General features: G+C 32.7%; 2 protein-coding genes across 2 annotated transcripts; one reads left to right on the top strand and one right to left on the bottom strand.

Moving 5' to 3' along the window:
• Positions 1–13,004, bottom strand: LOC123693826 (NF-kappa-B inhibitor cactus). Its single transcript, XM_045639064.1, has 5 exons — positions 12,427–13,004; positions 9,202–9,527; positions 3,633–3,721; positions 1,371–1,571; positions 1–226 (listed from the first exon to the last, which is right to left on the bottom strand). The coding sequence occupies exons 1-5, from the start codon at positions 12,768–12,770 to the stop codon at positions 143–145; spliced, it is 1,044 nt and encodes a 347-aa protein (XP_045495020.1). The 5' UTR covers positions 12,771–13,004; the 3' UTR covers positions 1–142.
• Positions 13,005–13,550: 546 nt separating this feature from the next.
• On the top strand, positions 13,551–14,770 carry LOC123693739 (DNA replication complex GINS protein PSF1-like). The gene is made up of 3 exons (XM_045638940.1): positions 13,551–13,764; positions 13,848–13,912; positions 14,190–14,770. Exons 1-3 carry the CDS (start codon positions 13,693–13,695, stop codon positions 14,638–14,640), a joined length of 588 nt encoding a protein of 195 aa, XP_045494896.1. The 5' UTR covers positions 13,551–13,692; the 3' UTR covers positions 14,641–14,770.
• The last annotated feature ends 11,452 nt before the right edge of the window (positions 14,771–26,222 follow it).

The following is a 26,222-nucleotide window of genomic DNA, read 5'->3' as shown; positions in this document are numbered from 1 at the left end:
TTGTAGCGCGCGAAAAGCGTACTCCGCTGTGATTGGTCGATTTTTTCGCGTCAATATAATGTCATTTGATTGGTTGTTTAATCACTAAGCGTTTATGAATGCCACGTAATACTGTTGTTTGTGTGTTTGTCTGTTTGTGTGTTCAGGCCACGTTGATGGGGTTCATCTGGTTCTGGCAGAAGTTTGTTAAGAAAAAGCTCTCGACGTCACCGTCGCTGTCATACATCTGGAAGAGAAGAATACACTTTATTAAACACAAAATTAATTACACCATTCATTTTTAAATTACAAATAAAATCTATTATACATCTCATTAATTTGTATTTCTTTGTTTTATTTAAAAATGATGGTTCCTAGACTAAAATAATCAAATGTGATACGTATCGATCGATCGTCCTAAATAATAAATTAAGATTAGGAGAGACTAGTTAATCAAAATAATTGGATTTTATTATAATCATTTCATTATTTATCAACATTTTATTACGTTTAGAGTTCAATATTCAAAGTTTATCACTAAAAATGTTCAGTAAAGCTAACTAAACCGCAATGTATTATTGGATAACTTATTCAATACAAAAAATCAACCCATTAAAATTCATTGTGAATTAATTAAATATAAAACACGTTCAAAGCCTTGAAAAACCGACGTTGCAATGCAAATATTTAAAATATGCCTCCTGTTTTTATTCTTATAAAACATTTCGATATGCCATTTTCCCTATTTACATTATGTATTAGGTTGTATTCATTTACATGGGTCATAAGTTTAATATGAAAGATAAAAATTTATAACATAGCCATTGAAAATAAATATTGCTATTACAGAGATAACGGTTAAATTATTAGTACGTTGGCAAATTGTAGAGAAGCGTGTTTACTTGACAAAAAAAAAATCAACAACTAATAAACATAAAAAGCTTGATGCTTGTTATGACTAAAAACTGGCGTTCGTTCAATACTTTTTTCAATGCTGTGAGAATTTTTTGCCTCATATAAAAAGTATTATGCTTTCTATAAATTTCGTTTGCAGTTGGAAAATCTCATCATTATCGAGAAGATTTTGAGATTTCCACACAAGTTATCTATACGATACAGCTGGCAGCTCATAAAATTTAATAAAAATTAATCTACGATAGAACTGGCTGGATTTATAAATTAAAAAAAAGCTCTTCCCAATTTTTTTAAACTTGACACAGGCACATATTGTACAAAACTCGTGGCCAGAAAAGAAAAAAAAACGAATCACCACGTTTCAAAACTAGCCACAAAAAAAAATCCATTAAAATAAAAAAATACCTACTATTTAAAACTTGACACTTTAACTGGCCACCCACACACACCCGCAAAATTAAAAAAAAGCAACTCACGTCATCCTCGCTGTCACTGTCATCATCATCACGTCGCAGCATGTCCACGACCGCGCGGGAGGCAACGCGGCGCGCGGTGCGGCCCGCGTAGTCACGCGTGTCGCTGGCCAGCTTGGGACACCGCTCGAGCAAGTGCTTGACGAGCTGTGTGTCGCCGCGCTGCGCCGCGATGTGCAGCGGCGTCCAGCCCGCTAGGCCTTCCTGTTGGAGGATTCAGAGTTATAGTTTAAAGAGCTTTGAGGGTAGAGAATCTTCGACTGAACCGATTTCGTTAATTCTTTTTTTATTATATTCCTTGAAGTACGAGAATGGTTGTTATGGAAAGAAAATGTGAACATGTACCACGGGCGAAGGCGGGGCGGACCGCTAGTAGATAATATAGGTTTAAGAGACGAATACAGATTGAGTTACATTAAAGAAAGAAGTTGAAATTACTCGCAGAAAGTTTAATTTAAAATAACGCTTGCCGATGACCACGGCAATCAATTGGCACCTTAGTGGCCATTATTTGCATTATTTGCATAATATTATAGTATCGCAATTAAACTAATGTCTTAGAATGTCTTAGCAATCGCGGAAGAATTTCTTGCTAGAAGCTTCAAGTTTAATTGCATCTGTATCTTTTATTTGTATTTACTTAGTTCTCCGATGACGATATTTCGCACGATAGGTACTGCTATTTTATTTTATTCCCAACTGATAACAACTACCACAAACAAATTTGTAACAAAAACCAACAACAGGGAAACTTATCTAAATGGGCCACACGAGATTAAATATTTTGAATATACTCTAAAGTTATCGCTATTGAGAAATCAGTATTTCTTCTATATCGACAAGCACTTATCTTATTAACAACTAAATCCAATAGATTTCGTCAATCATCTAGCAATCTGCCAGTCATTAATTATATAATAATATTATGATGGATATGTGATAGTACACGCAAAAGAGTCAGGAAACAAAACCCAACTTTACGATTAGTTTAAATATGCAAAAACTCGTTTTGACGACTCGTTACTTCCTACAGTCCTTGCTAATAAAATAATTCGACATTTAACTAATAGCAGAGTTATATCCCGATAATTTGATAAGTGTAAGAGGCGATAGGAATGGAGATAGAGAAGCGGTCATGCACCTAGCAAACGATTATAAAATTATCAATGTCAATCATTAACCAAAGGTAGCAACGTAGGACCTTGCACTTTGCAAGGCGATTGTATCGAGGGTGTGTGAAAAACCCCGTTATCGTTTATCTGTTGATTATTTGCGGGTTTCCCAACGCAACGTGACTTTGAGCATTCTAACAGTGAGACGGATAATTTTAACCGTTTTATACTCGGCTCTGATGTGAAAGCTGCTTTCAAATACGATCTGCTTTTAGTTTATATGAATCGTGGTCATGAGAAGAGAGTGAATACTTTCCATAGCAATATACACTAGCAACAAATTATAGCTATGAAGGCTTATGTTCTGACTTTAAACTTAGGTTCATAAATTCAGAAGTCGTTTGCCGAAACTGCAACCTGACCATATACTTTGGAAACTTTTCTGTTACTTAATAACCTAGATATACATATTCGATTTTGCTCTTCGTTTTACTTTTTAACTATTTATAACTTACAATGCTCTGGGTTATTTTTATCGCTTCACAAATAAACTACGTATTCTGCCCAAATTGCAAACCGCAGAACGGTAAATCACTCTTTCTTTCCCTGTGTATATTTCGTTTTACTTTTGATTAATAACGTGCGAACGTTCGAGGAAAATATACACCTATGATGAATGCGTAAATGCTTTGGGGTTATTCCATAAATCAATGACAATGCATCGCTTGATAAACTTCCAGAAATATTCAGAAATAATAAGAATTGATTACATTTGGATGGCATGTGGAAATAACCACCCGAGTCGAACCAGAGTCCACCATGCATAGGCCCATTCGATAGATTTAGACTAAGTTGTAAGTACTAGAGGCGGCTTATATTAGTTAAACCTAAATCTATAGATTGTGAATTAATATCGTTAGATTTATTTAATTAAAGATCAAGTTTACATGATTTCTAATCAATAATCATATTACCATATTAAAATTACTTTGATAGAAATTTAATCAATGAGGATAAAATTTTGACCTCTCGACCTTTTGAGCTTTGAAGCAACCCGTCCAGCCTCTAACCATTGAGACGCGGAAGAGTAAACAAAAGATCAAATGTTATGGAAATAGCTGTTTACGGAAAGAAATATTTAAATAATACTAACCATAGCATTAATATCAGCGCCGTAGTAGACTAGCATTTGTATTAACTTCACGTGACCGGCGGAAGCTGCCAAATGCACGCAAGTCTGACCTGGAACAAGAAAAAAATACTATTAGTGTTTAAAATAAAATTAGTAAAAAGCATATCGCCATTTTAATACACATTAATTGTGTTAGATAATGAATATGTAAAGTGTATAATAAACAGGAAATGGGCAAGGTGCTTGTATGTCGGTGTGTCTGTTACGCCTCTATGGATGACGTGAACGCAACATTTGAAAAAAACTTATTAAATAAATTAACTTATTTTTGTAGTTTGTTATGTAAGTTCACTAGAAACAGAAAATTTTAAATTATATAATCATAGTTATGTACCTACCAGTTAATTATATAGAGGACGTTTATGTAATATAATTATCTCCGATATTATCACATCAGCAGCAGTGATTTCATATATTTATGATTAAATTTTCAATTCCATTTCACAGAAAATGGCTACATCTAGATAAACAAATAAATCTATGACAAAATTTTATAAATTCAGTCCAATAATGGTTATTTCATACCAAGCCTATATTTTTTCTATGATTTAGATAAGGGAATGGAAATAAAAAATTAATAGACCATTAAAAGCAAATTGAACCGCCAAGCTGACCTTTCGCCTTTCAGAAACACCACGTAACAAACGGAGCTTTGTCGATGACATAATACCTCATAATATATTGTATTACATTAATCGCTAGTATTTGCCTTGTATCCACAACTATACGTATAGTTGTTAATAATTTATGAACAAGAAATGATTGATGATTAAATTAGATTTTAGGTCCTTGACAAGACCCCTGTGCAACCCCCTTTACATGGCACAATAAACAAATAAGAATTCCAGATATTATTGTAATAAAAAAATACATTTAAAATATATTGCTATTCTAGATACGACTTAGTAATCTAAGCGTATACAGAAACCATTAATCAAGCAATTATGTAATGCATGTACGAATGGCAATGTAAGTCGAAAGCCAAAATAAAATCAGAGTAAGAAATTCTAAGCACGCATATTCAGCATCTATAAGAGACGTTGGCCTAATTCCAGCAGTATTTTCGACTTTACCCAAAATAAATCGCCGGGTCATGTGCTTTTTATATCGAGACGCAGCTACGATCTATTATATCTACGTCCAGTCGAATGTTTAGTTTGAGAAATAATTCAATAGCCTTGAAGGAAATGACGTCACCATGGACGAGACATTAATTATATATTAAAAACATCACACCGTCAATTATATTTGCTAGATCAGCTGATGCAAATCATTAGCTAACGACACCGATACTATTTGTTTTACCTCAATTTATGCGTCTACATCAATAATGCTGGCGCTTCCTAGAAATTCTTATCATTTTCTTGGAGAATTGACTAATCCTTACACGGTCACGAACTGTATACAACATCTACTCGTGAATCAAACTTTTTTTTAAAAGTTTGGACAGTTGTCTCTTAGTAATGATATAGCACTTTTTAAGTAATGATCTGTCGAATGTTCGACTCTCATACTTTTTGCTTAGAAATTAGAATATTTGCCATCGTATATAATTAATAATTATGTATATCGATTTACTACATTCAAGAGTTCTCAGTTCAGATGATAACTTGTTTGACAAGACTATTATACACAGTAGCTGCGTCAGAGGCAATATTGTCTTTGCATATTTGTATGTCAATGACACAATAAGGTTTTCAGCGTTGTAAGAATCCAGCAGATTCAATATACATGTGTCATGAAGTAAAATATGAGTTTTTAATGATCAAGAAGACATATACGAATTGTTTTGACGCCGATTTAAAAATTAGTCATTAAATATTCACGGATTGCAGTGGACTGGCTTGTGTCACAGAGGATTAAAACATGGTATAGTATATGTAGGTGCGTAGATCGAGCGCAAGCGGCGAGGCGGGTGCGGGGCGACGGTGCGCGGGGGGCGGTGGGGTTTTCCCAACAATGTGGCGATCGGCGCGCGCGCTGTTGCCCTCGCCATATATGGTTGACGATGTTTTCACCGTTTCCGCGTCTTGGGAGACGAGTGAATAATACGCAAAGGTTTAGTCTCGAAAATTCTATAAATTTTTTATGACGAGTGAGAGTCTCATCAGATTCAATCGTGTTCTCAAAATTTACAAATCACTATTCAGCTTACATTTATCAGAAACACTGTACACTGCTGCTTAATTCAAATTGTAAAACTGATAGACGGGAATCCCAGTATTATTATAACAGCTGATAACAATTCAAGTGATTGTCATTGTTTCATACGCAAATGAAATAAAAGCCTCGAACGAAATAACCTTCCATCACGTAACTGTTGTTTTATGATCTTATTTTCTAATCATCACAGACAGCTTGGCTTCACTTGGCGCTAGCGCTTTCTATACTTTAGAAAGCTAAGCCAATAATGAAAACGATAAAGTTAGCGAGCGCCTTCTTATAAATGAGTTATTTAACATTTAACTACATACAAAATTCATCAACCATGTCGTTTTGAAGCGTTCATGAATACCGATAAACCGCGGTTCAGTTCAGCAACATTTGCCTGATAAGACATACAATACCAACATTGTGTTAAAGTAATCTTAATTTTGCTAAATCCTTCATAAAATGTTTTTTAAATTGTTTAGATAAATCAGACAAGTGCTCTTAATAGAGAAAAAATACTGAAAAAAAAATATTCAGCATATGTTTCTACTCTTATATTATATTCCTCATAAATGTAAACAAGGAATAACAAACATAATTTCTCAGAGAATTTTATTCAGTGGAAACCGGATTTAAATTGGTTTTCCAAAAAACCGGTGCGGTCATCGGTTTACCTAATGTCTTTGACCACGATCATACTATAATATGCAATGATGAAACAAGGAGTAGGTAAATTTATAAATTACTAATACCTTTATGATCATATAGTATTTCTATGAACAAATGACAGAATGGTTATCGATTACGTTTTGTGTTCCAAACCGTAAGACAGATAATTCAAAACAAACTGCGCGTTCAAATTATCGTCATCAGATAAGACATGTTGGGAATCCCGCGCGTCGGATGCCTTCGGGCTTACTTTCACCTGGGAATTACCCAGATGTATATCAAAGGCTTTGTTACTTCTAACTGCCATTATACTCGTTAGTCCGACCTGCGGTTTTCCTTTCATGTCTTTTCAATAGCTCTGTGTTTTCCGTTAACGGTTCTTTGAATTATATTTTTGTGGGTTGGGCTGCGAATTTTCGAATCGTGACTAACATAAACGGGACGAAGTTCTTTTGTAATGGGGTCAGAATGTTAACTTCAGCACATTATACAATATCTGTGTAGCTGTAATGTGATATTAATTTACATAATGTTATAGTCCCCAGATATATTATCGTGTAATTCATCATATCAGTGCATCGTTGTAACATGAATAAATTTATAGTCGACCAGAGGAAAACGCTTCGTAGGTACATAGTGATTAGCAAAGCAAATTTGAATTTTATTGCATGTAGCGTCGCGTCGAGCCACAAAGGTGACACACATAATTGATACACGTGTCAATGTTCGTTTATTTATCATTGAAATCATATGAGGTGGGAAAACCGCAACATGTACGGTGTTCACAGTGCCCACGTAACGCTGCAATTAGCACGGCGGCGTGGGATACCCCGAAGAGTTCAGAGAGTGGTACGCTTTCACCGCGAGCCGGTTCGCTCGTTACGCGACCGTGCTGGGAATACCCATCATGTTGCGCTGCCACCGATCTACCGTAATTTACATCAGTATTATTAACGCCGAATCTTTGGGGAAATCCGACGTTAATTTTGTTTAATTCGTCCGTCCCATTATTGTTAACGTGAACGATATTAAAACAAAAGTGTTGAAATTTTATGAATGCTCTTCTAACGAGGCCAGGCCGATGGGTAAAACCTTATGTAAACAGCGACTGAAACTTCCAAGGCGAGGACAAAGCATTGTATAACATCGGGAAAAACCGCACGTAACTACAGTTGGTTTATTTCAAAAACTAATACGCTTTTAATGCTTTCCGAAGACCAGGTAAAACCTTGTTTATTTGAGGTTGCAGGAAATAATTTATTGTATTTAAGATGAATTCGTTTGCCCCAAAATAATTTATTTAAGGAAGATATTAGCGTTCGTATTATAATATCGACAGTTGTAAGTATTTATGCGTAGGTACTATTATTTATATTGGTACGTAGCCTCACGATTCACATCTACGTCATAATTGTACAATCTATTCTGACATGTACTGAGCATCAATTACGCCTAAAGTAAAAGTAAAGCTGAAAAGCTTCTGGTGATTTCCAAGAAGTGAGCGAATGCTATCAACCCATCAGCTGTAGGTACTCCCGCGCGTGACTCGCTGAGGATTCGGATTCCATTGATTGTAATGGAGGCCTTGACTAACACCTTCACGTCTGATCACGTAAACAATGTCTGTGTTATCTAAACAGGTTTGCTACTCGACACATCCTAGTGAAACTGTTTTTTCTCTAATGACGTGCGCGTTCGCGTGCCCGTATCCTAGGCAATTTCTTGACAATAGCTATGAAGGTAAACGGCTTGATATCCGGCAGGTTAATATCCGTTATAATTTCTATTGCAAATGTCATCACTCAGACGTTTTTTCCTTAATCGCCCTACGCTGTCACGAGCGCGTAATCAGTAACCGCTCTAAATCCTTAGATTTACGATCAATAAAGGCCAAGCATAGCCAGTTTATACGGGTTGCTGCATTAAATGATGATCATACAAAAACTTTTAAAGTAAATAATTTCGACGATGATTATCGTAAAATTGCATATTGTTTAAGTGCTCAAAATTCCCAAGATCGATACGAAAAATAAATTTCCTAAAGTCATTCTTAAAGTGATGATTTTGATTTACGTCATGCAAATAATATTTTAGCGAATAATAGTCTAATGTTCAGAAATCCGATATCTAGTCATGCGGCGGTCGATACGTCCCTTGTCGTCGTCACAGTAGAGGTCAATGGTGCTTTGATACGGGTGATATCATTACTATTTTTTGCTAAATAAAATTATTTTATGCTTTATTAACATATGATATTTATGTTTAACATATTATTATTGTTGCGTAGTATTCTTAAGAATCTTATAAATATATTATACTTTTAAGATATATATCTAATAGTTACTTCAATTTTTATATCGACCTAAATAGAAAAGGTAGTTAAAATAAGCACTACGATAGATCATGTAGAAGCAAATAAAACAGTAGCTTCTGAAATAGATTCAGTACATTAGAGCATGACTCAAATGTACTGATTTACAGCTACGAGTTTAGCTGAACTAAACGCACCTAACTTCGAATATTAATAAACCACAATTAGACAAAATACAATCACAAATTGTAGGAAAACATCCGGGAATTCAGCAATGGGTTATTACAATGAATCAGATGAACTTAAACAAGGTAGTGAGGTATAACGACAAATGTTCACGGCATTTCCTGATCAGTTCTTCCAGGAAAATAGAAGATAGGTAAATGATTTAGCTCTCACCTCTGTAATTCTTCTGGTCCAGTATTGTGGATAATTTTCTAGGTGGGATTTCTGAACTGCGGCCAAGTAGCGCTTGGAGGCAGTCTGTGTTATTTCTCTCTACTGCTAAGTGGAACGGCGTGCCTCCCGTGTGGTCTCTGAGGGCCAGTGAGGCGCCTGCTCGTACAAGCATCCTTGTAACGACCGCATGGCCAGCGAGCACTGCTAGATGTAAGGCGGTATGGCCATAGTCGTTGGGGATGTCGAGCCACGCTTTATCTGGACACACCCTGATGAGTGTGCCCACTGATTTCTCACAGCCATGTACTGCAGCAATGTGGAGTTGTCTGCAATTAGGAAAATAGATTTTAGACATTTGTTTCGGCTTGTTAAGGTATCTTACGAGCAGGAGATTAAATTTTACGAGCGCTGGCGTAAATTGATGATATGCGATTTATTATACGCAAATTTTAGTATTCCTTCAATTATTTAAAGCATCTATTATTTCATTGTTTTGATACTATTGTAGAAATGAAATATTTATATTATAATTTTAAGGTTTTAGCAAAGATTGGCAGTAAAATAGTTTTAAGTTGGAATTTATGTACAAGAAAGTTTTGAATAAAGTGAGATGTGTGTGATAAGAAGAGAAGCAGTTGATTTGCATCTGGATTCAAAATCCATCAAGTGAAGTATTTGTCAATATTTCAATTTCAAGATAATATTTTATACCTCACATGAGTCTAACGTTTATAATATCATAAAACATTGTAGTTAGTATGATGTTGGTTTTTCCACACTATTGACCCTAGAGGGAACCAAGAACGAGTAAAAAAACCCAATGTTATGAGAATAGTAATATTAACATAGTTATGTTTGTGTAAATTAAACTGTAATTAGCCTAATAGCCTTGAAGTGGGAAAAAATATTAATGATTTGTGTTAAGATTGTTATTTAATAACTACTTATTTTATTTGCATCTGTGAATAAATGGATTGAAATTTTGAAACAAGTTACACAGTTATATAAAATTGATCATAATGTTTCACATTAAATTGTAATTTATTTAAATGGTTTACATATTGAACAAAATAAATAGTTAAAATAAACAATGTTAGTTACTGTAATTTAATTTATTTGTGCATAATATTAACTAACTAAAAACTAGGAACTAAATCTTAAGAAGGCTACTTAATTAACTATTATGAAAATATGCAAACAAACACAATTCTGTAATATTATTTTCTTCTATTATACTAGCTTTCCGCCCGCGGAACCTAATAAGTTGTATATTAAAACCTTCCACTTGAATCACTCTATCTATTAAAAAAACCCTTATCAAAATCCGTAGCGTAGTTTTGAAGATTTAAGCATACAAAGCGACATAGGGACAGAGAAAGCGACTTTGTTTTATACTATGTAGTGATTCTTTCTTCTAAAGCTTAATTAAACAATGACATATAATTTATTATATTAACTGGATTTTATTTCCGTTATCTATATTGAATAAGCCTTTATCAGTTATCAGTCATGCCACCTCTGTATGGTTGTAATAAACTTTATTATAGTTTACTATTTGCTGTAGTTCATGTTACTAACTAGTAACAATCTAGTTGAGTTAGTGCATAAGAATTAAAAATCCGGAGTTGAAACTAGAGTAACAATACAAGTAAAAATAATTGTTAATATTTTGTATGTTTGACGAATGATGCTAAAATGTTTATTACAGAGATAACATATTTAATAACATAAGTATGTTACCGCAAATGTTTGACGAATGATGCTAAAATTTTTTTTACAGAGATAACATATTTAATAACATAAGTATGTTACCACAAAATTTCTTATGTAAATATTCTTAAAATATTTTCACTCCTAATGATTAAAAACTTCACCAGATTTCTTTTCAGTTATTCTTACAAATATTTTAATTTATAACACATAATAATGTAAATTCAGTCTCAAAATTTATTTCTATAGAGAGAACAAACAGCATACAAATGAGTTAATATCTATACTAATATTATAAAGCTGAAGAGTTTGTTTGTTTGTTTGAACGCACTAATCTCGGGAACTACTGGTCCGATTTGAAAAATTCTTTCGGTGTTAGATAGCCCATTTATCCAGGAAGGTTATAGGCTATATTTCATCACGCTACGGGCAACAGGAGTGGAGCCACGGTGGTGAAACCGCGCGGAGCAGCTAGTATAAACATAAAATTTAAAGGATTATTTGCCTTTAAAAATTATGTACTTTTTGATTTTGAGGTTTTCAATTGCTGTTACTTCATTAAATTGAATACTAGGTAATTAAATCAAATCATTGAAACAAACCAGCTAGAAACAATAAAGATACACACTTAAGTTTTATATTAGGTAAACTATATTTTTTGTCTTCAACAGCGGCTCAAGAGGCCTAGCTGTAAATATTTGTACTAATCATTATCTATGAGTGCCATATACAATGTTATCAGTGCCATCAAATTATTCAATAATAAAATGCCGATAAGTACATGAAGTACATAAGTGTATTTCTACACTAATATTATAAAGAGGAAAACTTTGTTTGTTTCTTTGATTGTAATGAAAAGGCTCATAAACTACTGGACCGATTTTAAAAATTCTTTCACCATTCGAAACCTACATTATCCACGAGTAATATAGGCTATATATTATCACGCTAAGACCAACAGGAGCAGAGCCACGCAGGTGAAACCGCGCGGCACAGCTAGTTCATAATAAACGGAAAGAACAATGAATACAGGTTCAGAATATTTTCTACATATTTATTATAATTAGGCAATAGTAATTTTGTAAGTATGAATTCATTTATAAAGCATTTTTTGCTATGAAACCAAATATTTAATTCAAGTATGGATATTATAACCCTCCATTATTCTGTCATATTTTATTATTTAGATGGTTATAAGGAAAATCCATACCATGGAGATACAAATCTATACTTATTGATAAGAAGTTTATGGTGATAAGATGGTTGGTATTACAAGGTACAGGTAAGGAACTAAATAATAACTATTATAATATATTTGCAACAGCATGATTTTCAATGTGTCTTTCAAAGTTATCAATTATTGTAATGTTGTTTTACTAGTACAGTATACAAGGTCACCAAACAAGTATGAAACAAAAAATAAGCATCTAAAAACAGATGCACCAGTCATTATGATGTTCCAGATGTTTGCATGTACAAATAACCATAATTAGTATTAAGATGTGTGGAACTTACGTGTCTCCGTCATCGTCTTGTTGAAATAATATGGCGAGGGGTGGGATGTCTTGGGGCTTCTCGTTTCCAATTATAATTAGAGGCGGTTGGGCTACTGGCGTCGAATCGCTTAAATTCACACTCGAAAGACGCTCCGATAAACATAAATCTAAACCACTATCTAAGTCCACTGTATCACTGATCACATTTTTGTCACTGCTCTCCTTTGGTACTTCGTGTTTAGGCTCCTCAACCGGGTCGAATTCTTCTGACACCAGCTGTTCACTCAGAGGCCCGGATAGAAAACCAGAATCTGTGTTTTCATCCTCGTGAATTTTTGTATCGAAAACTTTCTTGGCACTCATATTGAATAACACTTAATTTAATTATAATAAAACACGACAGAAATCGAAATCCGTAGGTATATCACTTAGTATTAGCACCAACACAATAGCATGTTTAAAATTAATGAATTTATTTACGTCAACACAAAAACAACCATCGCACAAAACAATCGTGAATGCAATGCATGAAAATTAGTTTAGTGAATTCGAAGCAGAGCTGTTGTAACTTGTATTGTAGACGGGAGAAATGAATGAATGATTGCAAAACTATACTAACGCCCAGGCAGACGACAAACAAAATTAGCTTTTATTGCTACAGAATAACGTTTATGTTCACATGATAAATCGAACTTACAAATCAACAATGTTGCGTAGAAGGAATTTTCCCATGAATCGGATACACGTACTTAAACATATTATACATAGTCAAACTTTATTATAATGATTATAAATAAAATTTATAGGTTTTAATAGTAACTAAGAATATAAATTGGTAGTTTTAGGTATATTATTTGAATACAATTACATGATTTTAAGTATTCCAGAGTATTTTAAATATATAGCTTTAGATATCATATGTATTATAGAGTTTGATCTTTTATGAGAAAAAAGCAGTGTCGTAGATAGGTAATCATAATAATAATTATTATTTGCATAATATTTTGATCATCTGGTGTTCATTCCAAGGCATAGGTGATTTCAAGTTTTTTTTCTTGAAAAGCACTATGGCAACTACCGCCATGCCACATTGACACTTGGTTTTTGACGTCTGACATTTTAAAGTTTATTTTCATTTTTCGTTGTTTCTGTTTGAAATATTTGCTTGATAAATAATGGTTTATTTTAGAGATATAAATGATTTTTATGCATTAAAACAATTATAACTTTTATTTATACCCTAATTACTATTAAGGCATTTTCTATTAAAGTAAATTAATTTAAAATGTTTGGTGAAAAAGTTATAGAACTGTTAAAAGAATCAGATAGAAATCGGGAGACACTAGACCAGTACAATGTAAGAATTATTGATTTGTTTTTAGTAAAACCATTAAATTGGGGGTCTAAAAATTTAGAGTTTTTCAAAATTTTCTTTTACAGGACGAAAAAATACGGCAAATCATAGAAGAAATGCATGTTTTATTCAAACTGAACATGAATGATGCGTAAGTATCCAACAATGTTATTTTTATTGAATCTGAAGACGTGTTCATAATTATTCATAATTCATAATTATTAACTGTTAATATAATTAATTAATTGTTAATGAAATTATTAAAATAATAGTAAGTAAAAATTGTCATTATTCCCTTGTTGTTTGTAACATCACAAGATGAATTTAATTGTTATTTTTTTGTAGGTAGATTGATATTTTTTCATAGTCAGAATATCGAGGCAAATTCTTAAATGTCGTTATTATTAAATCCTTCAATCTAATTCCAGCAATGCAACAACAGAAAACAAATCACTATGGACAACAGTGCAAGTTCGGCATTCAGCGCTAGAACGCAATAAAAGATGCTTGCTAGCCTATTTGTATGACCGAATGAACAAAATCAAGACATTGAGGTGGGAATTTGGGTCAGTTCTACCACCAGACATCAGGGAACTATTGTCAGATAGTGAATATGAGTGGTTTTCCAAATATTCAACAAATTTAGCAACTTATATGAGATCCTTGGGACAAGATATAGGTTATAGCGGTATAGACCTCACAGAGAACTTGCGGCCTCCTAAATCTCTCTATATAGAAGTACTCTGTGTTGCAGATTATGGTAAATTGGAATTGGAAGATGGTGATGTTATTCTGTTGAAAAAGAACAGCAGGCATTTCTTGCCGACGTCTGAATGTCAAACACTAATTAGGCAGGGTATCTTAAAACAAATAACTTAGATTTTATGATTATCTTTAAGTCTTTGAATGATAGTTTAAACAATATTGAAAGTGCAAGTTGTATTTTGTATAGAAATTTTGATAGGTTGTGATTTTTTTGGATTGTAAATATTTTTCTAACTATACCAATATTAATAAATGATGATTGATTTTGATGAAAGTTATTTTATTGACAATTAATTCAACAAAACTATTTTATACACTAGTCAGTAATTAACAGATTGCCTTGATAAGGTGAACATCATGCAATTTTTTTATTTTATTTAATGCAAATAAAGGATTTATTTATTTTATTTTATGGCCATACCAATCAGTTTGATAAGTAGTAAGTAGCTTCTACCCTTGCTTCTACCCATATCTTTAGTGAAACTTTTTTGGTGTGAAAGACCAAAAAAGTAATAATACCTATAATAATTATTATTATAAATTAATGATGTATACAGCGCCATCTACTTCTTCGTAAAGCAAAGCTTCTATTGTAGAAAATAGTGTAATGATAAATCTGCATATCTATTAGCTTAAAAAATATGCAACTAATTTTTTTCAAGTATTAATTTCAAGTGTTTACAACTTGGTTAAAATAGAATGATACCTACAACAATTAATAACAACAAACAAATAGTTATGAAGGGGAAATAATCCCATAATAATATTATGTATTGTAATAATTTATGTTCATAACATTACATAGTACCGTGATAATATGTACCTATATAATATCCTGGTTGTGCCCAGTGGTTTTACCCGAATTGTTCCGCAGTGCCGAGTGCGCTTCTATTGGAGCGTGATGATATACATTATACACCTAAAGACTTGCGCGATAAATGAACTACCTATCTAAGAGTGAAATAATTTTTCAAATTGGACAGTCGGTTCCTGCGATTAGCACGTTCAAGCAAACACAAAGTCTTCAGCTTTATGATAGTAGGTAAAGTATTACACAAAGTCTTCAGCTTTATTATAGTAGGTAAGTTTACATATTAGTAGCGTTTAGCTACTTTTATGTATTCTGTGCTATTAGGATCTCCCAACATTTTTGTCATAACAAAAAATGACTAACGCCAATATTATGATTAATCCATCCGCTGGAATCTTGCTACAAAACCCATGAGGCATCAGCAATGCTTTGCAGAATCCAATGCAGGACTGGAATAAACGAATTCCATATTATATTGCGTAAAAACCGACGAATATTATGACGCGAGAGCGGGAAAAACGTGTTAATATCATTTCTTTTAGTGCAACGAACTTTATTTAGTTAGGTACTTGGGTATTTTTTGGGAAATTTATGTCAATGACCTGTCTGTCTAATTTTAGGTTGAAGATGGATTGTGCTTATTATAGTGGTTTTAATCGACGTCCAATACAAGTTTATTTAGGTATTCGGTGGTAGGTTAATAGTACCTATTAATGTAATGTTTGCTATCTCAGAATTACGTTATTATTTTATTAAGGTAACAAAACATTTTCAGAAGCAATCAGCAAAATTCAACATTATAGATTGACTGTCTTCCCTAACACAGGATTTTCGTAGCTATAGGAAGACAAAGCCACACTGTAATAATTGTACTGTATTAATTTTTGTACTCAATAAAGATATTTTTATTTTTTTATATACCTAAATAAATAAATCCTATCTAACTGCATACCATTTTATTGAAATTAAATGAATCGTTTCAGGTGCTTGGTACAGAGTATAGACGTTACTTTTGATAATGATATCCTGCGTATAATTATAGCTGTGCCTCGCAGTTTAAAAAAAGGAATTTTATCAATTAATGTCGATATACTTTGTGTATAGGGAATTTTGAGAATATTAAACATAGCTCTTAAGTCTCAACTCTAATTGACTAAAACTTAACAAGCTAATTGTAATTTGTAGATTAATAATGCGTTTGCAAATATACAAAACAATATGAAAAAACCCAAACATATTTAATTAATGTGTTACTACTACTAATACTTATTTGTTTTGTAAGCTGCTTTAATGGGCATTGCGGCGCAGTTAGTCTACTGATGGTTTTCCCGGCAGGGAAACCCGGATGTAGCATATGTAAATAATTTTCGCAACGCAATTACACAATACAAACATCTGGACCTTTGTTTTCTTGTTACAAATGTGAAATGGATATGGAAGATTATGTTTTGTCGGTGTTTGAATGGACGTGACATTGGAGAATAAATGGGCTTTTCGTAATGTTTGTGTATAGTCTTGTTATTAAACATGATATTTTATATTAACAGATTCGATTTGGTTGTTATTAGTAGAGAGGCATGTAGCCTACATAGGTATGATAATTTATTACCTACTAGGCATATAAGGGATTTTTTTTTAAACACAGTAATTGATGGGAACTCCTTGTAAGCTTAGATAAATTCGATAAACCCGTGTCAGGAGGACCCGCTTTATTATATGATTTGCTTTATTTACGCTATGCTTTTCAGCTTAACTTAAATTAAAAGCTTTTAATACTAATAGCAGTTATCTATTTAAAAATTACTTTATTCTATCCCAGGTTTTAATTCGTAAAAGGCGTGTTTCGTGTCAGGACTTGGCACCCAAAGGAAAAGGTGAGATATTGCAACGCCAACACACTCTTGGCCGGCGGCCATGTTGCCTGTCATCTGACAGACCAATATTATTTGAAATATAACTGGATATGCTGTGTGTATGTATACTGTATTATAGTAAAGTACATAACATACTTTGTTATGTTAAAAAAAATTGGTGCAAAAAAAGGAAATGAAAATTCACAAAGCAACTAAATACATACTTACTAAAAACTTAAAATTATCATTAATATTTTTATGGAAATGTTCTAGGTATCAGTAGTAAATTAATTTAAATAGATTAATCCGGATAGCAGGGTATTTCCAAAAATGTTGTTTGTAATAGATATGTGCTAATAACTAATAATTCTCGGAAAACAAATATCAATCCGCAAACGTGGATATATGATAATTATTTGAAACTAAATCTAAAATAGTTATTCCTAACCACAACTGCACACCTACTCTATATTAAGAAATGTAGAGTAGGTATTAAAGTTATATAACTGCCTGCTTACTATTTTATTGTCATGCAAATTTTGCGAAAAATATAGAAAGGTACCTAGGTACTACATATTTCTTTTTTCTATTCGTATTACAACTTTAGGAGGAATACAAAGAAAGTTATAAGTAATTACATTTATCTACACGGAATATACCATCCTACCTATTATAAAAAGGAAAATTCCTAACAACGATCGTGGGCGCAAATTGTTCAACTGACATAATATTATACTCAAGGGAACATAGTAGGCATTTGTATAGTATGGAATTTTCTCCAATTTAAAAGGTTTTATTTTTGTAAGCTTGAAATATTTCCTCTTCTGCAATCCCTTTCATGGTGGCATAAAGGTCCGACACTAATTTTTCTGAATGTAACGAGCGACAATTTTCTTTTATTGTTACGGGAAACGACTGGTTGGCTCCCATGTTACCTTATCCATATTATCCACGTATCGTAAGACCTGAACATAAATAGTATACAAATTGACAGGATAGGCATTTTTATACCTCAAAAAAAAAATAATAATAAATTTTACCTAGCAGTGGCAAAGAATAAGTTACGAAATAATTCTATGTATAGGTATCTATGTGTGGTATCGATACGATTGGAAAACTTGGATTAGTAAACACAAAGTCGAGAGTCAAGCAAAAATAAATTGATTTTTTAGTTGAAATTAAGAATATTGAAATTAATATATTATATAAATTAATAATACGCTGCTAATAAAAATACCTTAACTTGACCTAAACAATGGGTTTTTGTACTTATTTCCCAAAGATAAATCCTATATAGGTACCTAGTAGACAAATAACAAGGATTTGTAATTAGTTATCACATTTGATTATTAGTAAAAATTAAAATCGATCAACAGTTATATTCACAGGTTATATTATATATACTAGCTTCCGCCCGCGACTCCGTCCGCGCGGATGTCGGTCTTCGCGTGGATGGTTTATTTTTCCATTTTGAGTAACTCTGACAATGACATCTTATAAATATCTATTGGACCCAAATACGGCTAGGCCTATAATAATACGCAACGTGTGTTCGTGGTTCTACAGAACAACGTCGATGGATAAAACTGAAAAATTAAGATTTATTTTTTTTCTACGTATTTTTCCAGGATAAAAATTATCCTATTTTACGCCCAGGATAATAAGGTATAATTATACCAAGTTTCATCGAAATCGAACCGTTAGTTTTCACGTGATGTCTTCACATACAGACAGACAGACAAAATTTTTTTTAATCACATATTTGGGTTTGGTATCGATCCAGTACCTAACACCCCCTGCTATTTATTTTTTCAATATTTTCAATGTACAGAATTGACCCTTCTACAGATTTATTATATGTATAGATAAGGAAATTCATTTGTTTATTATAATATTATACTTAGATAATTGCATTTTAATTATAATTTATAACAATAAAACATTGTAATCTTTATGAATTCTTGGTATTCATATATTTTTTTGTTATCTCTTTGGAATAAGAATGTCCCCTTTACGTATGATTTGACTGGGTATTTCACGTATTATCGTGTTTTTATAGAGGACTTTTAAAAACCTTCTAAATTAGGTAGGTATCTGCTAACTACAAAACAATGTACGTACCTACCTATAATTTTTATTTTTATAAAAATAGAGATAATTTATGAATATTGGAAACATTTTCGAGAATAGAAGGAAAAGTTTCAAACTTGGTTCTCGCATATTTCGCCTTAGGTACCTTACCTACTTCCGTCGCCGTTCAACAATCCAAATCAACAGGTATTTTTTTTAATTTTTCACATAAGAAGCCAAGGTAAACTCCTAGTTATTTATTAGAAACGCCTAACTCTATTTTATAAATCGATAACGTTTACAGATAAAAAACCAAAAATGGCGAGTTGCAGACAAATTGGCGCCCAAGTTGGCGCCTAATAAATTCAAATTGAAAATAATATGTACGTTATTATCTAAGAATATCACCAGAGCAGTAATGTTTTTCTAGTATATGTGATTATTAAAGACATAAAATAGTATAGATTATAATATGTACATACCTATTGTGTAATGCTCGTTAAGTTTGATGAAATTAAACTTGTGAATTCAGAAAGTTACGTAAATAAAAATATGACGCGTAGTTTTCGGGCTTCCAATGCAAATCGTCATTTATTTACGTAAGAAATTAAGTACCTACTTGTACTTATTTCCAACCGCAAATGTGTGAACAGCATGCTTAAGTTGTAGGTAAATAGAAATGGCAGCATCCATTTAAATTAGTGTACCCACTATAATAGTAATAACACCTCGAAATATTTTTATTATATAAATATAAAATAATGTAATTTTAATAAATTCTTCCTAGCACATCAGTCCCATGCTACGTCATCACGTTAATATTTCAAATTTTAATTTAATTTTAATCATCATTATCTATTCTATCGTCGTCGTCGTCGTTTTCAGCCGTGGGACGTCCACTGCTGGACAAAGGCCTCCCTCAAGGATTTCCAGTACGACCGGTCACCGGCGGCCTGCATCCAGCGGCTCCCTGCCACTCGGACCAGGTCGTCCGTCCATCTTGTGGGAGGTCGTCCCACGCCTCGTCGTCCAGTTCGTGGCCTCCATTCCAGAACCTTTCTGCCCCAACGGCCATCGGTTCTATCGCCATGCTACAATAAATCTTAGCAATAAATAATAATTTGTCCAACATTTTTATAACACCAGTAAGGTTATGTCCGAAACACAGAGGGTTATCTTGATTCATTTCTACGAACACGGGTCAAATATATACAAAAAAAGATAATATTCTAAGAACTCAGTTCATCACTATATCTATACCTAAATGTATTATATTCACTGTGAGTTATGCGGTTTTCCCTGGACAACCGATTTGAACAGATGAGTAATGCTGAGTGCACACCAACCAATGAAGGTTAGAGAAGTTAGTAATATCACAGATTACTAAATACTAGGTACGTTACAGGGTAAATATTATGGTCGATGTACCTATCTGACAATAGTGATATTAATTTAATTTTAATTAATATTACAAAGCGCCAGAGAGAAAATATTTATTTTTGTAGATAACAATGTAACTGAATTACCTACTGCATTTCAAATATCAATCATATCATTAAAATTTCAAGATTTCAAAGAAGTAAACAAAGAATTTCCGCATCTTTTCTCTGCCTGACTACTTCGAAGCTGTGGCAATTTATTGTTTTTCTGTATTTTTACGATTCAAAAGTGCTTAAAACAAATCTATCAATCAGCAATCAAATCTAGTTGATTTAAATAAAAAGAATTTAGAGTTGAATTTTCGTATCCCTCCATGATCCCTCCACATGTTCACCTATGACTGACGGTTACGGAATTTTGAAATGAATAATAGCAACAAAATGGGATAGATAAAGAATAGTTGCATTCCAGCGCTTGGCTTTCCCATTGAGTAATATTTTTAGTGTAAACATCTGATGAATAATATATTTTAACATAAATATTCATTTTTATTCGGTGTAAATCAATAAATATTTACTTCATCATCCTTATTAATAACTAGCTGTTCCCCGCGGATGATATATTATAGCCTTCCTCGATATATGGGCTATCTAACACCGAAAGAATTTTTCAAATCAGACCAGTAGTTCCCAAGATTAGCGCGTTCAAACAAACAAACAAACTCTTCAGCTTTATAATATTAGTATAGATTACATGCTACTTAACTAGGTACGCACCGGTACGATATACCTAATAAAAAACAAATTTAAATGTTATATCACTGACCAAAGAATAAAAAAATGAGAGAGATTGTTTTTCTTGTTACATCCACCAAATTAATAGAACCATGAAATAGTGTGAACTTATTGAAATCTATGGTTTGTTGTGACCACAGCATTAGTCACGTAATGAATTCCTTACAAGTAACATATTATCATTATTTACTTATTTAGTTGTTCATGCACTTACATTCTACGCATCGATTGTTAAATGATGCAATTGTTTTTATTGATTAATATGATATATTGTTTGTTGTTGTGATTGTTATACTGCGTCACAGATTGAAGAATTTGCGTATAGGGTACGATTTCCATTAGAGGAAAATATTGTATGATTGACGATGTATTTTTCTGAGGATAAACGGCGTGTTCGTAATTAGTATCTATATAGATAGATATTATTTATTATTTTTATTATTTATTGCTCGGGATTCGCTCTCATAATGGCTAATTTTTCATAAGTAATAAAACAATGTCGCTTTTTCAGTCCCTATGCCCCTATGTACCTATGCTTAAATATTTAAAACTCCTTAACCGATTCTGATGCGTTTTTTTAATAGATACAGTGATTTAAGAAAAATATTTTAGTATATACTAATTAATTAGGTTCCATACAAAGCGGGAGAAGCCGCGGGCGGAAAGCTAGTGTAATATAAATAGCCAAAATAACGTAATTTATTGGTACACGTGTTTATTTTAGTCTCACGAATAACCGCTTGTGGCGCCACATAAAACGCCAATTTGAGTTTGTGATTCACCTTTTCTCATACAAAACCATTTATGTCCAGAGAAGTGTAATTATATACTCCATGATTCATATCATATCATCAGATATTATTCATGACGATACCGATCTACTTTTAACAAAATATATTCACAGATGCTCTTTTTATGAATACCTAAATATTCGACGTTTCTCTATTTATCAGGTCTCTATCATGTGTTTGTAAACAAACTTCCGAAGCGTATTGACCGATTTTATGATATTTTTGGTTTATACTCGATAGCTTTGAGGATAGGTCGTAAACTATGTTTTATATCCCTAATATAATAACGCTATCCTGGCAGAACAACCTTTGTCGGGTCAGCTGCAACTACATATAAGTAGCTGTAGATACTTAAATAGGCAGCTCAAATAGTCCATTGAAAAGTTACATTTGGGGCTGCGTTTTTAGAGGACGCAATTATATTTTTTGATGTGTTTGTGAGGTCGCCACTTTTGTCCCACGGCCGCCATCTTGAAAATAGCGGTTGAAATGGTTTTTTTGTATATATCTCTTAAACTATTTACCTGATAAAAAAAATTGTTGCACCTCCCTACAAATCAAAAAAATAAAATTGCGTCCTCTAAAAAACGCCAGGATAGGCCTAAAAAATGTAGGTAACATTTCAAATTTCAATGGTCTAAAATTATTGAAAGATTTTTGTCACATTCTGTGGTGTTAACAGAAAAGTTTGTAAAAGATTTATCAATGATTTAACTAAGCGACATGATTATGCTAGAGGTACAGGCCTTAAGTTACCTACTTATCTTCCTGTATTTTTTTTCTATTTATATTTTATTATTACATAGCCTTAACACTATAACATTGCAATTCTCCATTTAGGTACTGTTAGAGCTATAAAATGGACAAATAACACGTATTAAGACGTTTTTAATGATTCAGAAGGATCATGCAAGGGATATTAAATATTAATTGCATCTGCTGTCGGGTTCAATGCACTTCTGATGCTTTTAAACATAAGCCCTGACAGCGATGCGTTTATGACTTTATGACAACATTAACAATCATCTATAAAATTTTACGAGTTATGAATAAGGGCGGTTTTACACACACTGCGTTTAATCTTCATTATTATTAATTGACCATTTATGTCAGATTAATGTTATAATTAACGCTAATCTACACTATTTTTCACTCATGCTATAAAGAGGAAGGATTTTCATTTTTGTATGTAACAATTGAACTAAAGAATCTATCGATTATGAAAATTCTTAAAGCATTAGTAAGTAACATGCCTACAACGTTACCAAGCAACATTTTTTTTTTATCTCGGGACCATTTGGGCGCAGTCTTTGTGGTAATCCAAATTGGAGCGAGTTGGTAAAAGTGTTTCAGCTTACATTAATTTTATCTTTTATTCAAATAATATTATCTTGTTGTAAACAATAACGCAGCAGTAACGCATCTCGTCTGAAACAGACATAACATCGTAAATCTAAGAGCGGTTTGGTTAAGTCTTATTTTATGTTGGCCTAGAGCATGGCAAAGATAACAACACATTCATTGCTTTATAGAGTACCTATTGGTGCTTGGTAATAAAAGCTTGCTGGGGATTTACAAGAGAAACAACTAAATACATATATTTAACAGGTATAGTCGGAAATAAAGAAAGAAAATACATTAATTTTAATGGCATGCCACACCGAAAAAAACTTCAAATAAATTTTGGGTGAAAAGAAAGCAGTTCTTTTATGCTTAGATTTGTAGATCCTGTAATAATATTCCTACTTCCTACTGACTGACAGAGACAGGGGTGTTCTAATACCACCAACTTCCTAACTCCGGAAGACTGTCAAGGTTATTACATGGGCATAATAAATACCTTTTTCAAAAGGCTGCACTTAAGCATACAAAAATTTGGATCTAGAAGACTGATATAGACTACTCCAGTCGCAGAAAGAAGACATGTTGAGAGGTGGAAAATGGAAATGTTTTTATTTATACTTTTAACAATTGCTACAATTTTTGGTTATATTATTAAACTTTTTCGTGTGCTCGTCAGGTTTTACACTCTCAATTATATTTCACTGAAGTTAGTGACCTTTACAGCTGAACCATGAGCGTTCAAAACGTACACGTACCTAGTTGTAGTTTTAATTAAATGTGTGTTACATTTGCAATGTTTTGTTTAGAAACGAGGGAAAACTGTTGAGTCAGATGTATCATGTAGGTCAGGCTAATAATAGAGTTTTTAAAATACTTTAGTTCTTTTGTGAGTCAAAGCTGATAAATTTAATGCCTCACACACATGATCTGATTTTTCGATATTTGTAGCCGGATTTTCCCGTTGATTGAATTTACAAAATCCATACCATAATATTATAAATACGAAAGAAACTCTGTCTGTCTGTCTGTTACTCAATCACGCCTTAACTATTGAACCAATTTGCATGAAATTTGGTATAGAGATATTTTGATACCAAAAAAAGGACATAGGCTTCTTTTTACCCCGGGAAATAGCATAGGAATTACCCCGGAAATCCCACGGGAACGGGAACTATGCGGGTTTTTCTTTGACTGCGTGGGCGAAGCTGCGGGTGGAAAGCTAGTAAATTATAAATTATATTATGTATAATCTTAGTGTATAATATTATATGATACACAATACCCTTCTACAGTTTAGTTGAACAAAATTTATTTCCTGGTTATAATTCATACAAAATGATAAAAATAACTGCGTTAAAAACAACCGACTTCAAAAACGGAAAAGTAAGATACATATTATTTTTATGTGCTATTTACTAAAAAGGTTTGATGTCGGTGCATGGGCTTAATACTAAGTAATTAATAATATCAAATCTTTTTTATTTCTTACTTTTTAACCGACTTCAAAAAAAAGGAGGAGGTTATCAATTCGGCCGGTATATTTTTTTTTTTTTTTTTTTTATGTATGTACACCGATTACTCCGAGGTTTCTGAACCGATTTACGTGATTCTTTTTTTGTTCGATGCGGGATGGTGTCGAATTGGTCCCATAAAAATTTTATTCCGCTAGGCCTAGTAGTTTTTATTTTATGAGCATTTTTGTCTGTACTCGATGACTTAATTTCAATGTAGCAAGTAACTTTGATTCACTTCCCGGTAACCGATTGAGCTGAAATTTTGTATACGAATGTAAATTGGATAGCGATGAAACATTATCATGACATGGAGCTGATCTGATGATGGAATCGGAAGGTGGCCATAGGAACTCAGTAATATATTGACTCAACTTTATCGAGTTTGGGCTCGTTTGATTCGTGTTGAAAAATACACTAAAAAGTATTAAATAAAAATAACTGCGTTAAAAACAACCGACTTCAAAAACGGAAAAGATTTGATATTATTAATTACTACATATTATTTTTATGTGCTATTTACTAAAAAGGTTTGATGTCGGTGCATGGGCTTAATACTAAGTAATTAATAATATCAAATCTTTTTTATTTCTTACTTTTCCGTTTTTGAAGTCGGTTGTTTTTAACGCAGTTATTTTTATTTAATACTTTTTAGTGTATTTTTCAACACGAATCAAACGAGCCCAAACTCGATAAAGTTGAGTCAATATATTACTGAGTTCCTATGGCCACCTTCCGATTCCATCATCAGATCAGCTCCATGTCATGATAATGTTTCATCGCTATCCAATTTACATTCGTATACAAAATTTCAGCTCAATCGGTTACCGGGAAGTGAATCAAAGTTACTTGCTACATTGAAATTAAGTCATCGAGTACAGACAAAAATGCTCATAAAATAAAAACTACTAGGCCTAGCGGAATAAAATTTTTATGGGACCAATTCGACACCATCCCGCATCGAACAAAAAAAGAATCACGTAAATCGGTTCAGAAACCTCGGAGTAATCGGTGTACATACATAAAAAAAAAAAAAAAAAAAAATATACCGGCCGAATTGATAACCTCCTCCTTTTTTTTGAAGTCGGTTAAAAATATTTTGCGATAATAATCACGAAGAATATATTGGAAAAATAATATTG

This window comes from Colias croceus, chromosome 8 (assembly GCF_905220415.1).
Source record: "Colias croceus chromosome 8, ilColCroc2.1".
Lineage (NCBI taxonomy): Eukaryota > Metazoa > Arthropoda > Insecta > Lepidoptera > Pieridae > Colias > Colias croceus.
This window is presented reverse-complemented; position numbering and strand designations above follow the sequence as displayed.

Bases quoted from the DNA above. Each gene is read 5' to 3' on its own strand.
- LOC123693826 (XM_045639064.1), bottom strand. From the start codon at position 12,770: ATGAGTGCCAAGAAAGTTTTCGATACAAAAATTCACGAGGATGAAAAC. The intron at 3,722-9,201 runs GTGAGAGCTAAA...TTCTTGTTCCAG, and splicing joins GGACCAGAAGAATTACAGAG to GTCAGACTTGCGTGCATTTG. The intron at 227-1,370 runs GTGAGTTGCTTT...CTTCTCTTCCAG, and splicing joins ACAGTGACAGCGAGGATGAC to ATGTATGACAGCGACGGTGA.
- LOC123693739 (XM_045638940.1), top strand. From the start codon at position 13,693: ATGTTTGGTGAAAAAGTTATAGAACTGTTAAAAGAATCAGATAGAAAT. The intron at 13,765-13,847 runs GTAAGAATTATT...TTTCTTTTACAG, and splicing joins AGACACTAGACCAGTACAAT to GACGAAAAAATACGGCAAAT. The intron at 13,913-14,189 runs GTAAGTATCCAA...ATCTAATTCCAG, and splicing joins AAACTGAACATGAATGATGC to CAATGCAACAACAGAAAACA.